This window comes from Lissotriton vulgaris, unplaced genomic scaffold (assembly GCF_964263255.1).
Source record: "Lissotriton vulgaris unplaced genomic scaffold, aLisVul1.2 SCAFFOLD_683, whole genome shotgun sequence".
Taxonomy (NCBI): Eukaryota; Metazoa; Chordata; class Amphibia; order Caudata; family Salamandridae; genus Lissotriton; species Lissotriton vulgaris.
The window spans coordinates 794,668-807,913 of NW_028251994.1; the positions used below are offsets into that span (position 1 = coordinate 794,668).

A 13,246-nucleotide genomic window follows, 5' to 3' on the forward strand; every position below is an offset into this window, starting at 1 on the left:
CCCTCTGCTGGCTTCCAATCGAGGCTAGAGCTATCTACAAGACTGCTTGTATCACCCACAAAGCCTTGCACTCCTCCTCTCCTCGCTACCTGGCGAATAAACTGAAACTCTCTGGAGGCTCTAGACCATCACGTAATGTGGAAAATCTTCTGCTTGAACCTCCCACTTTCAAGAAGGAAAGAACAATGGCACAATCCTTTTCAGGCAACGCAGTGAGAATCTGGAACTCCCTTCCGCCGCAGCTCCGGACCACCACCTCCTCCCAGGCCTTCAAAACTAACCTCAAAGTTCTCCTCCTTCAAAGACACTTCCAAATGTAATCCATGCCCTCTCTATTAGCTGAAGGAAGCCCTTCCATTATAGAAAAATCTACTGTACATGACTATGGAAGTGTCCTCCCAGTGTGTTCTTGCGGTTTGAGAGTCGGCCATTTACTGCGGAATTATCTTTCTACCTGTGTTTGGTACTCGTGTGTAACATGCACCCGTCACTTTCTCTTGTAAAACACTGTTTTCTACCTCTTACATCTGTTTATTTTCGATACCTGCACAAGTGCCACCATGGTCTACGTAACGTTTGTTCTTGTGCTTGAGGGCCCTCATATATTGCAGTATTATACCTCTATGTTTACTTTGTACGCTTTTGTAACCTGCACACGTCACTCTTTCCTTCTGTAATGCACCGTTTGCTACCTCTTGTATTTTGTTGGTTCACGATTGTCACTTTTGTAATGCACCGTTTGCTACCTCTTGTATTTTGTTGGCTCACGATTGTCAGTATTGCTTCATTTAATGTAACGTTTGCTTTTGTATTTTGTTCACTTGTAATGTTCTCATGTATCAGTTTTGTTCCTATTGTGAAGCGCTCTGACACCTTCGGGTAAAGTCCGCGCTATATAAAAACGCACAAATAAATAAATAAATAAATAAATACTACTTTGCCTGAGGGGATGGACAAGAAGGTTTCTTTCATATACTGCTAAGCAGCTCCTTTTAAATGTCTCGGGCGAGGAGACCTGGCCTAAATATAAAAAAGATATGGATGAAACTGGCAGCAATTGTCGCTAAGTGTAACATAGCTCGTGCCTGGGGAGCTGGGCCCCCACCCGACTGGAAGAGTGGGAGTCCGACCTGGACTAGTTTTGCAGAGGAGGTGGTCAACCACAGTAGGAGTTGCCCCAAGAAATGGGGCAAGGTGTGGGGCAATTGGTGCACTTATCGAGGCAATTGACCACGAGGATGAGTGTGAGAGGGGAGAGTAGTCATTGAGTAACATCCTGAATCTCCATTTGTAAACTGGTTTACACAATTTTCATCAGACAGAAATAAGATTGTCATCGTACTCCTGTCAATCAACATCGCTTTTGTTAGGTTTAACATTCCTCTTTATTGTCTTCTATTTTGCACCATCTTGTATTCTCTCTTTACGTACACGCTTAACATACAACAATTTACTGGAGTTGTATAAGAATAAGGACCATGAGGCTTCCCCTGGCTTTCCTGTGCCAACAGTGCATTCATACATGCTTGCAGGAGGCTAATTGGTTGAAAATGATATAAATAATTCAGAGATTGTGATCATGCACAAACCCTAAACTCCACCCCTTCAAACTATCCCTATAGTTTCAGCGAAGAGAGCTGGCTTCCTGGATGACTGCAATCTTTGTTATGTTTTCCTATTAACATTCAAACATAATGGCCGCATCCTGCTTCATTAATCTCAGGTTTAGGAAGGTGGATATCTGACTATATGGTTACCCCAACTTTTTGCCTAGTGTTTTGCTGGTTTTCGACTTAGTTGGCCTGGGATCCTGCTATTCAGGGCCCCAGGCTATCTGCTCTCCCTATAAAATGACATCCATGTACTTTAGATACATACCAGATTGGTTACTGGATCACCTTTGTGAACCCCTGTATAGTGTACCATAGGTACCCAGGGCATAGGTGCATCCAAGGCCTACCAGGGGCTGCAGCATGTATTATGCCACCCCTGGATGGCCCTCCAAACTGACACTACAGGCTGATCACTCAGCTTGGGTAAGGTGGTGTAATCACCCCTTACTTAGATATAGTATACCTATATCTACCTTATATATAGACACATATGCACCTATAAGTCACTCCTATGGTAGGCCTCGACAATCCTGGAGGCAGAGTGCTTGGTTTTATTTGAGAGGGTGCCCTAGCATGAGCGGAGCCCCTCTGCAGCTTTCGGAACCATCTCCTTATAGCTGTTCTATGTTATAGCCATACCATATACTCTTAAGTGCATTATAATCCTCACGTTTAATGCTAACTTTGGCTTGGCTTTATCAAAACATGTTGTTTAAGGTGTCAAACACTTTGGAATACTACCCCCCCGCCAATTCTGGCGGCGAGGGTAGCATTCCACCCTTCTAGAGGGAAAAGACATGTATGATACTGCTTTACCCGGTTAAAGTTAAACAGAGCCTCAGCATCACAAAATGGATGCTGCCGCCACAGACATGAGTCTGACCTCCTGTTGCTGGGGGAAACTCCAGCAAGGGCGGCCTGGACAATAGGTTTCTTGTCCAGGGAGGTGCCAGCACCTCCCCAGACAGGGGTTTTGTATATTGGGGCAGGGAGGGATGCATTCAGTGAATGCATCTAGACAATGCCTGGGGCACGCAAGGTGCTCCATGCATAGCCCGGTTCAAACCAGTTGCTGGGGCACTCCAGCTCTGGCGCGAAACTGGACAAAGGGAAAGAGGTGTAACCACCCCCTTCTCAGGTCCACCCATAGGAGGGACCTAGGCAGGTAATCCAGCCCCTTAGCTTAGTATAAGTATAGGAGCTGTGTCCCCAGGACTTTAGATTATCCTGGAAAGAAACTTTGATACAGAATTTTTGGACCTTAGACATTATATTCTGACTAGAAGACGGAAGACATCTCCCTTGTGGTCAAGGAGTGACCACCCTGTGCAAACAGGCACCACCAGTAACTTGCCGGTCTGCTTTGTCGATGCTCCCACCGGAACCCGAAGACTCAGCGATACAGACCTGGACTCTCAGACTTCTCTAACTCCGACCCACATCCACAGCAAAGCTGAGACCTGTGGCGGACACGAGAGACGTGGGACCGGACACCCTGGACATCATGCATTTTGCTAACTCCTCGACTATCTAGGTACCCTCGCAGTTGTGCATTGGGGTACGAGAAGCCCCAGACCTGAGCACCATTTGCACCGAAGCTCAGCCCTCCACACTCCACGAGTGCCGCGTGGGGCCCACTCTTGCATTTCAGCTCAACGCGTCTTCCCGGTTCCTTGCCCGTTGGCTAGTGAGCCCCCTGAAGACTTTTCTTTCGAACCAAACTGCTTTCCTGGTTGCTCCAGGCTTGCTCCAGTTCCCTTCAAAGGAGAAGCGCCACAGACCTTGCTGGTCTGCAACAGAGCCAATCTCGACATCCTGCGTAGGGTGCGGTTGCCAAGGCTTGTTGGGTCCAATCCGGATACCGACACCGCAGTCAACTAGATCCTTTGTGGAACAGCTCGATTCCAGCGCCTGGTCATCGTCCATGCCTCCTGGACCTCGTGGCTGAAGAGACAAGCTCACCTTCTTCACCTTCAAGCACGCGTCATCGCCTGGTTCCTTCCTGGTCACTGGCTAGTGACCCAGACTCTGTCCCCTCTGCTTTCAGGTTCTTCACATCGTCGATCCACCCTTGGATCCACCCGGACGCTTTTCCTCTGATCGCCTGCAGCACTTCTTTGCAGATCTCCATAGAAAACGACGACAAAACCAGACATCAAAAGGCACCTATGCACCCGGCTTCCCTGGGTGAGGTAACAAGAGTACTCCGATGTTCCTGTGGGTCTTGACTCTTGAAGTGTCCTAGTCCAAAGGGGTTTTATCGTAGTCCATCTGGAAGTGTCCTTAAACAGTAACTTTGTAACTTCTTCATTTACCATTATAAGTGTTTAGACACTGCACACGTCTCCTGTGGGCCTCCTACTTCCTAACCTTTGGTTGTTTAGTGTAGCCCCAGCGATTCTACAGGCCCTTGGCCTGCTGTCTAACTCTCACGTGGTTCATATACCACTTCCTTAGTATATGGTTTGTAGGCCCCTAGTGCATAATTGTATTTTTGCAACTTATAGTATGCTTATTGAGTAACTTGTGATGTACTTTTACCTCTGACCTCATAAAGAGTGCAGAGGGGTTGTGTTTAGAGTAAATACATATATATTTGATATATACCTTGTGTGGTGTCCTTTCATTTGGTATTCAAGGGATTATAAGTGGTAAAACAGCTTGCTTCACATGCTCTCTGAAGTATTAGCCTATGACTGCTGGTCCATGCTACCAATAGGATAGCTTGTCTATAAGGTTGAATTTACAACCACCATCAAGAAGGGTCGATTAGACTGGTGCAAGCTGCCCACTAGAATAGTGGACATCATATGCCAGGCTAACTTCTCACATCAGGGTCCAAAGGTGAGTCTTTAACTTTCTGACACTCCTGCATATTCGTCGAAAAATAGCAGTCATATGGTTCTCCTGTGTGGTCCGACTACAGCAATAACATCTATTATGACCTCCTGTGTTTTCTACAAGAAAGTTTCCAAGATGCAACTGTTTAGTTCTTGATGAGGAAGGCAGAAGGGACTAAAATTCACGTACAGTCGAGCTCATGGACATCTGAATACACAACAGATGATTTAATACCACTAGCAATCATTTCTACTTTCTTAAGTTCACTTGTTATCTTCTGGCAAGAGCTTATGTTTTGTTAATTGCAGATTAACATTACACTTCAAACATGAGGGAACAAATGGTTTTAGCATTACATTTCGCTTGATGTTCAAAAGTCTTTCTTTGCTAAATGCAGAAAAAAATAGATTTATTGTGGAGATAGGCAACAGTAATTTTTACAAGAAATATACGGTCAAGCAAAAAAACTGTAGCGTGGGATGCCAGATCCTCTCCTTGTCTCTTCTTAAGAAGCTCATCTCGGAGGAACCGAGCTAGCACCCACAGAGCTGAAGTTACAGAAACTTCAGGAAATAGCAGTTGCAAGTCCAGGCAGAGCCACCAGAATGCCTGCACACCTTACAGTAGCCATGATTCTTTTTAGAATTTCCAAATTTGTGAGAATTAGAGGGAAGACAAAGGACTTCCCAGATCAATAGGTCATGAGACAGTCACACAAGGAATTTTACCTGCTGGTGATTCAAGAAGCAAAGTTCTTGCATTTGATTTTCATGTTTGTGTAAAAGGTAATGTGTTTGAACACAGCAGTGGAAGATAGAAGAGAGAAGAGAGAACTCCATGGCTGAATTCTAGTTCATGAGATGTTTGTGGGCATCTGTTCAAACTTGCTACAGGCTGGCTGAGTGCCACACAATTTAATATCGAGCACCAAAAGGAAGATAGTCTGAGATATATCCAATATCTAGGGCTTCTTTGTCACTGGCAGAGTGGAGAGTAATGCATTCCTTCCTACGCATTGTCTAAAAGAAATTGCTGGAGGGATGAATACATTGAGATGGGCTTCAATTAATGGGCTAACTACTAGTTCAGCACTTCCCACAGACAAAGCTGCATGGCAGTGAATTGCAAGCTTTCGTTTGCAGCCAAAGAGTGGCTGCCATTTGGGCCAGGTGTGAGTAAATATGTTAGCTGTGTTGAGACAAAGAAGTTGGCTTCCTATGGCACAAGCAAAGTTTTGTCTATGGTTTCAGTGCAGTGAGACAATGAAGCAAATGTAAATCTACTGATTACAATCAATAGCAACGCAGAGCCTCTTACAGTGCCAGTACCCAAGTGAACATCTGAACATCTTAATCATATAGATCCAGAATGGAACGGAATATGTTCTTTCTCTTTGTGACTAGAAAGTAGCAGGAGTAAAATAATCCCCCGCCTTTCCTCAACACAAGAGCTGAACTGGTTCTATAGTTATTAACACTGCAAATATTTGAGAGCGCCCATGAGTCCACTGAAGCGCTAACCAATGAAAGTTTTAGGTATGGAACATTTCTGAGATTGGTGTGGGGGGTGCCTAATAATAAGCAAGATATGCACTCATGCTGTGGAACAATGTAGTTGCTGCCTATAGCATGCATGCACAGAGCAGATTATGTGTGGCTTTTATGACCACTATGAAGAAACAGTTTAAAGTCATCAACATTGTATGGATAAGGGACACAGGCAGAACTCAAAGGTGTAAGGGTCTCCAACATCATCTACCTAACATTGGGAGACATTTAACACACAAGAAAATACAGGTCACCACCAACTTCAATGGCTTTAGGCACAGGCCAGATAAATGTCCACGTAAAGTAATCTGGTTATCAAGAGAAGAGAAAACCATGTGAAAGTCTAGTATTTAGACATCCCTTGAACTTCTATGGTGACCACAAGCCACTGATAAGGAAGTAAGGGAACCCTGAGGTTCAAACTCGTTATGTAGATTAAACTCTTTTTGTGACTATATGCCACAGATAAGGTATGACAACCTACTAGTACTGGTCACGATAACATTTTAAAATTATAGATAAGGGCTGCAAAATCAAAGAAACTTTCTTTCAGCTCTATAGAAAATGAACCGGTCCTGAAACATGTAATGTGGGATTAGGTACCTCTTCCAAAACCAGCCCATCTTGGGAAGCAAGAAAAGACATTCCCCGAGGTTACCACTACTGCCCAAGATAAAAATATCCATTCAAAAAGCACCAACCAATAACTATCCAAGTTCACAAATCTCCATTAAAAGCATCATGTCTTGATGGGACCATAACTCAGCCAAGAGTTACTTGCATCACATAAAGTCCTTAACAGAACAGCGTTCAATAACATGCCCTTCATAAACACCCAAGGAGCTTAGCATAAGCCAGAGGAGAATGCAATAATTTGCCAGTATTCTCAATCTCCTATAAATCCGAGCCATTTTCATGATACAATGTACCACTATGATTGCAAAACAGGAGCTCTTGCACGTAAGGACACATATCCTACCCTACAGCACCAGCGAGCATATGGACCACAGTGGCCCTAATAAATATTACCATATCAAAATTAATGTTTAGGCCAATAAGGGAATGGTAAGGTTCAAGTAAAGTTATAAGATTTAGATAAGCTTAATTGTATCTGATACATAGCTTTCTCTTGCCATGGAGTCTATTTGAATGGAAATAGAATTCACATTCTTCACATGTAAATAACATTGACATGTTCCAAAAGGTGCAGTGAGTACTAAGAGGAAAGTTAAACTGATGAGACACTGAAAGAAAATAATTATGACGAGATTCAGCTAAATATTTCCAACATTATTCAATAGACTTCAATTGAACCTTTACTTACATTCCACCTAAAACTCTTACTGATGACACTGTTGCAAAGGAGGACGACTGCCCTTCTTCAGACTTCTCATCTCCAGACTTAATTTGGTCCTCAGCTATGTTGAACATTTCACCATCCAGTTCCAATTCCTTTCCTTCAAAGAAAGGCTTTTCATAAACAAATATCTAGCCGGAAATCAAACAAAAATATGAGTTAAGTTAAAGACTAATGAACGTCCTGTATATACATCTGCACACTATTGCACAACACCTGATAAACATTCAGGTCCTGATGCAGAGTTGGTTGGCAATTAAAACTCCTCTGGATTCTTTAAGTACTACATACAGCTGGAGAATCCACCATAGGAGTTTCCTCCACCACATTGATGGGGTATACTTTAGATTAAGCATTTTCTTCAGAAATCAGATGATATTACATGACCACTCAACTCTAAATCACACCATTACAAAAAAAAACAAAAAAACAATATTTTTTTTCATTTGGCACCCAGCATGTTGATAGAAAAGGAGCAACATGTGAGGAGTCCATAAGGAACTGCATTGAAAAAGGAGCAACATGTGAGGAGTCCATAAGGAACTGCATTGAAAACAATTTCTAGGAACAGGGTAACTTGCTGGCATTATTCAAGGAAAAGCAGAACCTGCACCATGTTTGTGGGGAAAATAGCAACCCCACTCTCTATGGTGATTTCACTATCAGAGTGATATTTGTGTAAGGTTGTTTATTGCAAGTAAATTCTGTGAGTACATGTCTGTTGTGTTGAATGAGAGGCATCTCGTGCCAGCCGCAGCATTTTGTAACTTTACTACAAATGTTTGATCTTCTAAAATCCTCTAGAATAACTGACATTTATGTATGCAAAATATTTCCGATGCTAAGTGGTTGTGTGCCTCATCAATTCTTATCCATTGTTTTCATCTCAAAGTTTAATTATTAGGTGTGTTTGAAATGTACATCTCACACATATGTATTACATTGTGCAGTATATATAGTAAAGATAAACCCACCTACATGTCAAATCCATTAAGGTGCGTAAATAAATATTTTTCCTCATACACTAATTCTAATGTAATGTATCGTTTTAAAAGAAACACTAAGTCTGAACACAAACACAAATAATAACAAACTGAACCCCAATGCTAATACACTATCATGATTATATCATAATTATAAAATCCAGACACAATACTGTGCACTTAATATTTATAAATATTTTACCTTTGGCTCATTTGGTATCTCTACTTTACGTCCACCCTATAAAAAATAAAAGCATTGTTACTTTCTTTATATACACTTAGTATCTGAGTCCTCTAGGTTCTTTACTGGCTTCAAAAATAATATTAACCAGGATTTTTTTTCGCAATGCCTATTTTTCATTAGCTAATTTGGGTATGAATTTCGCTATGAAAGAAAATGCCTAAAGTGTATTATGGTAGCTCTCCAAACTGATTTTAAGGTCTGCCAGAACATGTATTGCATAACACAGTGTACAAGACAAATCAAATTTTCCACTGCTCTTTAATTTCTTATTTGTTGGGTGCCACAACAGAATATCAAAATAAGGCCTAAAGAAGACTTTTTTTCAGATGTCTCTGAAATACAAACATTTATTGAACAACTGTTCCCTGGCTACAAGTATATCGTGGACAGATCACTCTTTGTTGGAATTCACGCTACCAACCCCTGCGAGACACACAAAGAACGCCCCTTCCCCCCCCTCCTGGAGACGTCAATGGCATAAAGTTAATGCTAATACAGCTCAAGAAGCATGGACAGATCCCAACTTTTTGGAATCTGATACAGCAGACATAGCTCTAGCCAAGCTGAATGAATCTATTAAAAAAGCCATCGACACTATTGCTCCCCTAAAAAGACACAAACAACATCCAGTGTCAAAACAAGAACAAGCATTAGAAATGCAATAGGTCTCGCAGCATTAGAGTTAGTGCTTTTAGAATTGTTTATGGGTTTTTTTGTAAATCTTTAGCATTTTTGTTTCCTGTAGCCAATGCTAAAGAATTAAAAAAAAAAAGCCATAAACATTTCTAAAAGCTCTAACTCAAATGCTCCGAGACCTATTGCACTGTGTGAGGGTGAGGGAGTGAGGGTGAGTGAGGGTGAGTGAGGGTGAGGGTGAGTGAGGGTGAGTGAGGGGTTGAGGGTGAGTGAGGGGTTGAGGGTGAGTGAGAGTGAGGGTGAGTGAGCGTGAGAGTGAGTGAGGGTGAGGGTGAGTGAGGGTGAGGGTGAGTGAGGGTGAGGGTGGGTGAGTGAGGGTGAGTGAGGGTGAGGGTGAGTGAGGGTGAGTGAGGGTGAGGGTGAGTGAGGGTGAGTGAGGGTGAGGGGTTGATGTTGAGGGGTTGAGGGTGAGTGAGGGTGAGTGAGGGGTTGAGTGTGAGTGAGGGTGAGGGTGAGTTAGGGTGAGGGGTTGAGGGTGAGTGAGGGTGAGGGTGAGGGGTTGAGGGTGAGTGAGGATGAGTGAGAGCGAGGGTGAGTGAGGTGTTGAGGGTGAGTGAGGGTGAGTGAGGGTGAGTGAGGGTGAGTGAGTGAGGCTGAGTGAGGGTGAGTGAGGGTGAGTGAGGGTGAGTGAGGGTGAGTGAGGGTGAGTGAGAGTGAGGGTGAGGGGTTGAGGGTGAGTGAGGGGGAGTGAGGGTGAGGGTGAGTGAGGGTGAGGGGTTGAGGGTGAGGGGTTGAGGGTGAGGGGTTGAGGGTGAGTGAGGGTGAGGGGTTGAGGGTGAGTGAGGGTGAGGGGTTGAGGGTGAGTGAGGGTGAGGGGTTGAGGGTGAGTGAAGGTGAGGGGCAGTGAGGAGTGAGGGTGAGTGAGGGGTTGAGGGTGAGGGGTTGAGGGTGAGTGAGGGTGAGGGTGAGGGGTTGAGGGTGAGTGAGGAGTTGAGGGTGAGGGTGAGTGAGGGTGAGGGTGAGTGAGGGTGAGTGAGGGTGAGTGAGTGTGAGGGTGAGTGAGGGTGAGTGAGGGAGTGAGGGTGAGTGAGGGGTTGAGGGTGAGTGAGGGGTTGAGGGAGGGTGAGTGTGGGTGAGGGAGGGTGAGGGTGAGTGAGGGTGAGGAGTTGAGGGTGAGTGAGGGTGAGGAGTTGAGGGGTTGAGGGTGAGTGAGGGTGAGGGTGAGTGAGGGTGAGGCTATGGGGGCTTATCCACTCTTTAAACATTAAAATAAAAAGTCAGCACAGAAAGTACATTTTGTTAAATACTGGCACATGCATGAATGTACACAAATAATACGAGTACTCTAGGAAAGCTGCAACTGTCACAGCTTCCAAAGCGTACTCCTGGATTTGTTTGAGAATTCCAAATAAACTTTAAATATACTACTAAATTGGTTGCAAGGCTATATGAGTAAATTTGCTATTGTTGTGCAAATTGAGCCCATTGCCTTCAACAGTGAAGATGGACTTGTTGTCATCTTTAGAACAAAGAATAGAGACCGGAAGTCCACCTCATATCAAGGGTGACTCCGTACCCTAGGTTTGAAGGAGCGGCCATCTTTGAGTGGCCCGCTAACTAGTATTTTGCCTGCATGCTGGACTACAGGCAACAGAGTACCACCCACGCCAAACTATCCCATGTCTCCTGGATACAGCTGATAATCTTTCACAGCAGCACTCATATCAAGAGCCTGCCTGGTTGCACTTAAGGACCTGGAGTGATAGATAACAAACTCTGCATTTTTCGTTACTAAGGTGAACTTCATGCTCAAGGGCACGACTTACCTCTGGCATGCAAAGGACATTACAGGTTTTAACAGATGCAGGATAGAATGCCCTTTCAATATTACTATAACCTAGAATTAATCTTTTGGGAACAAAGGCAGATCAGAAATGTCAGAAGAGTTTTACAAGCGGTGGGGCTGGTGCAGCAAGGGAGTGTACGCATGCATATTTAATTGGTCAGTGGTCTGACAAAAACTAGCTCTATACAGGAAGAAGTTAACCTTTGCACTAGATCTTTACTACGCGAATAAAACAATACTTGTTACCCAACATTTAAAAACTGGAGTTATACAAATGAACTCCTCTCCCATTAACTTGTTTGCATAAAATATACTCTGCCATTGAGAATACGGAGAGGGAGGCTGCACTGACAGAAGCGAACCCCCAAAAGTATATCACTCGTGTCGGAAGAGATACAATAACGGAGACAGTCTGGTCTGGACTTCAAGCACCACCGCGAAGGCTTCCACAGAATGTCCCCCAGTCCTTACCAGACAGCGAAAGAGCACTTCTAGCCAGAGGAAACATGACTGCAAAGAGACACCGGCAGCACTTGCCACTATAGTACCCTTGAAAGGAGTGAAAAACAAAAGTGGCCACTATCCTTAACCGGAACGTCCGGCAGCAGCGGAAAAGAGGCTGCAGTGAAACGCAGCGGCTCCCGCCTTCCAATCTGGCGGCTCTGTTGGAAGCACGGAGAGACAGGTGTTTTCCAGAAGTAGTTTGGAGAGAAAGAGGTTTTTTTGTCGAATTAATTTGGAACTGTAAAGTAAGTATTTGATATTTTGTAAAGGAGATTAATTACCCATCTGTCTTCTGGGCAGTGGTTCTACTAATTTAAGTGGCGCCACTCAAGTTTAACTACGTTCTAAGTTGAGCAGAAATGTTTTTCAAACATAGAGGCAATCGGATGCCTTAGATGGGGTACAAAATATACAGGAGTTATAAGTGAACTGTTGGAAGTAACTCAGACTAACATTTTTCTCGCCGCCATACATTTTGAGAACACCGGGTCTTTAAGAGTAACAGCAAGATATGCGTGTTCTCGGACACATGTATTCTGGGAAATGTAGTTTCTGGGACGCTCGACCTTTAGTTGTACATTGTAAACAAAGGCTTTATCAGATTTCACACTTAAAATTAGCCATGTTGTATATACATTGTGTTGTAGGCGCCGAAACTGTGAAACGCGCATAAAGACAATCCAAAAGTGGAAGGCAAACAAGATTTTTTTTTTCGCTCAATAAATAATAGTTCGGCTGAGAAGTGAAAGATCTTCGATAACGCGATTGGCGATTAAGGGGAGGGGGCGGCTGTAGGGGTGGCAAGTGAAAAAAAAAAGAGAAAGCAGGGTAACCTGACCCAGGAGGGGGGAGGAGAAATGCGTCTCGGCCGGAACAGGGGGCGGAGCAGGGAGAGCGGGCTTTGGAATGTAATTGACACGGCCGGCCGGTCGTGAAACTGAAAGCATGGCCGGCCGGCCGTGAAAGCCTTTGATGCGGCAGGGGAAATGCGAGACGGCGGGGAGGGGGCGGAGCGGGTAAACAAAGACGGACGTGCACGCGCTTTTAAGCTCAATGCGCATGCGCATTGAGCTTAAAAGTCACGGGCACTGCAAGGAATCGCCACGATTCCTTGCAGTGTGGATAAAGAGTTGATAAGTCCCAATACTCTCGCTTGCTCGATGCGCATGCGCATCGACAGGCGAGACCTAAAAATGGTATACAAAGGAATTGAGAGCAGAGAAACAAAAATGCAGACATACTGAGAAAGCCTGGAGAAAAACTAAAAATGAAAACAGCCGATTGATCTTTCTAAAAGCTCAATCAGAATACTATAAAAATATAAAGTTGGCAAGAAAACAACAATTAACACAACAAATAGCAGAAGCAGGCAACAGCCCTAAGGAACTCTTTAACATTCTCCAAAACTTTATAAAGCCTACGGCTTGTGAAAGCTCAGATGACTTCTCGCAGGATTTGTGCGACAAAGTCTCGTTGTTTTTTGAGGATAAAATCAACATCATCTATGAAAAAATAGTAGCTGCCAACAATATCAGCAAAAATAAAACTAAATTCTGCCCCACCACGATTGCCACCACAGACAATAAACTTTCTTTGACGTCTTTCCCTCTCATTACGCATACAGAGCTTCTTACTCTCAGTAACCATATAAAAACAGGATCCCCCAATGACCTTG

The 13,246-nt window shown here is 43.9% G+C and overlaps 1 protein-coding gene across 1 annotated transcript in view; it reads right to left on the minus strand.

Annotated features, from left to right (window-relative positions):
- CRYBG1 (crystallin beta-gamma domain containing 1) overlaps positions 1-13,246 on the minus strand; it is a 325,937-nt gene that overhangs the window by 172,748 nt on the left and 139,943 nt on the right. Inside the window, exons 9-10 of the mRNA XM_086950969.1 lie at positions 8,544-8,579; positions 7,326-7,489 (exon numbers count right to left, since the gene is read on the minus strand). Coding sequence (XP_086807095.1) covers positions 7,326-7,489; positions 8,544-8,579 — 200 coding nt within the window. The remainder of the gene's footprint in view (positions 1-7,325; positions 7,490-8,543; positions 8,580-13,246) is intronic.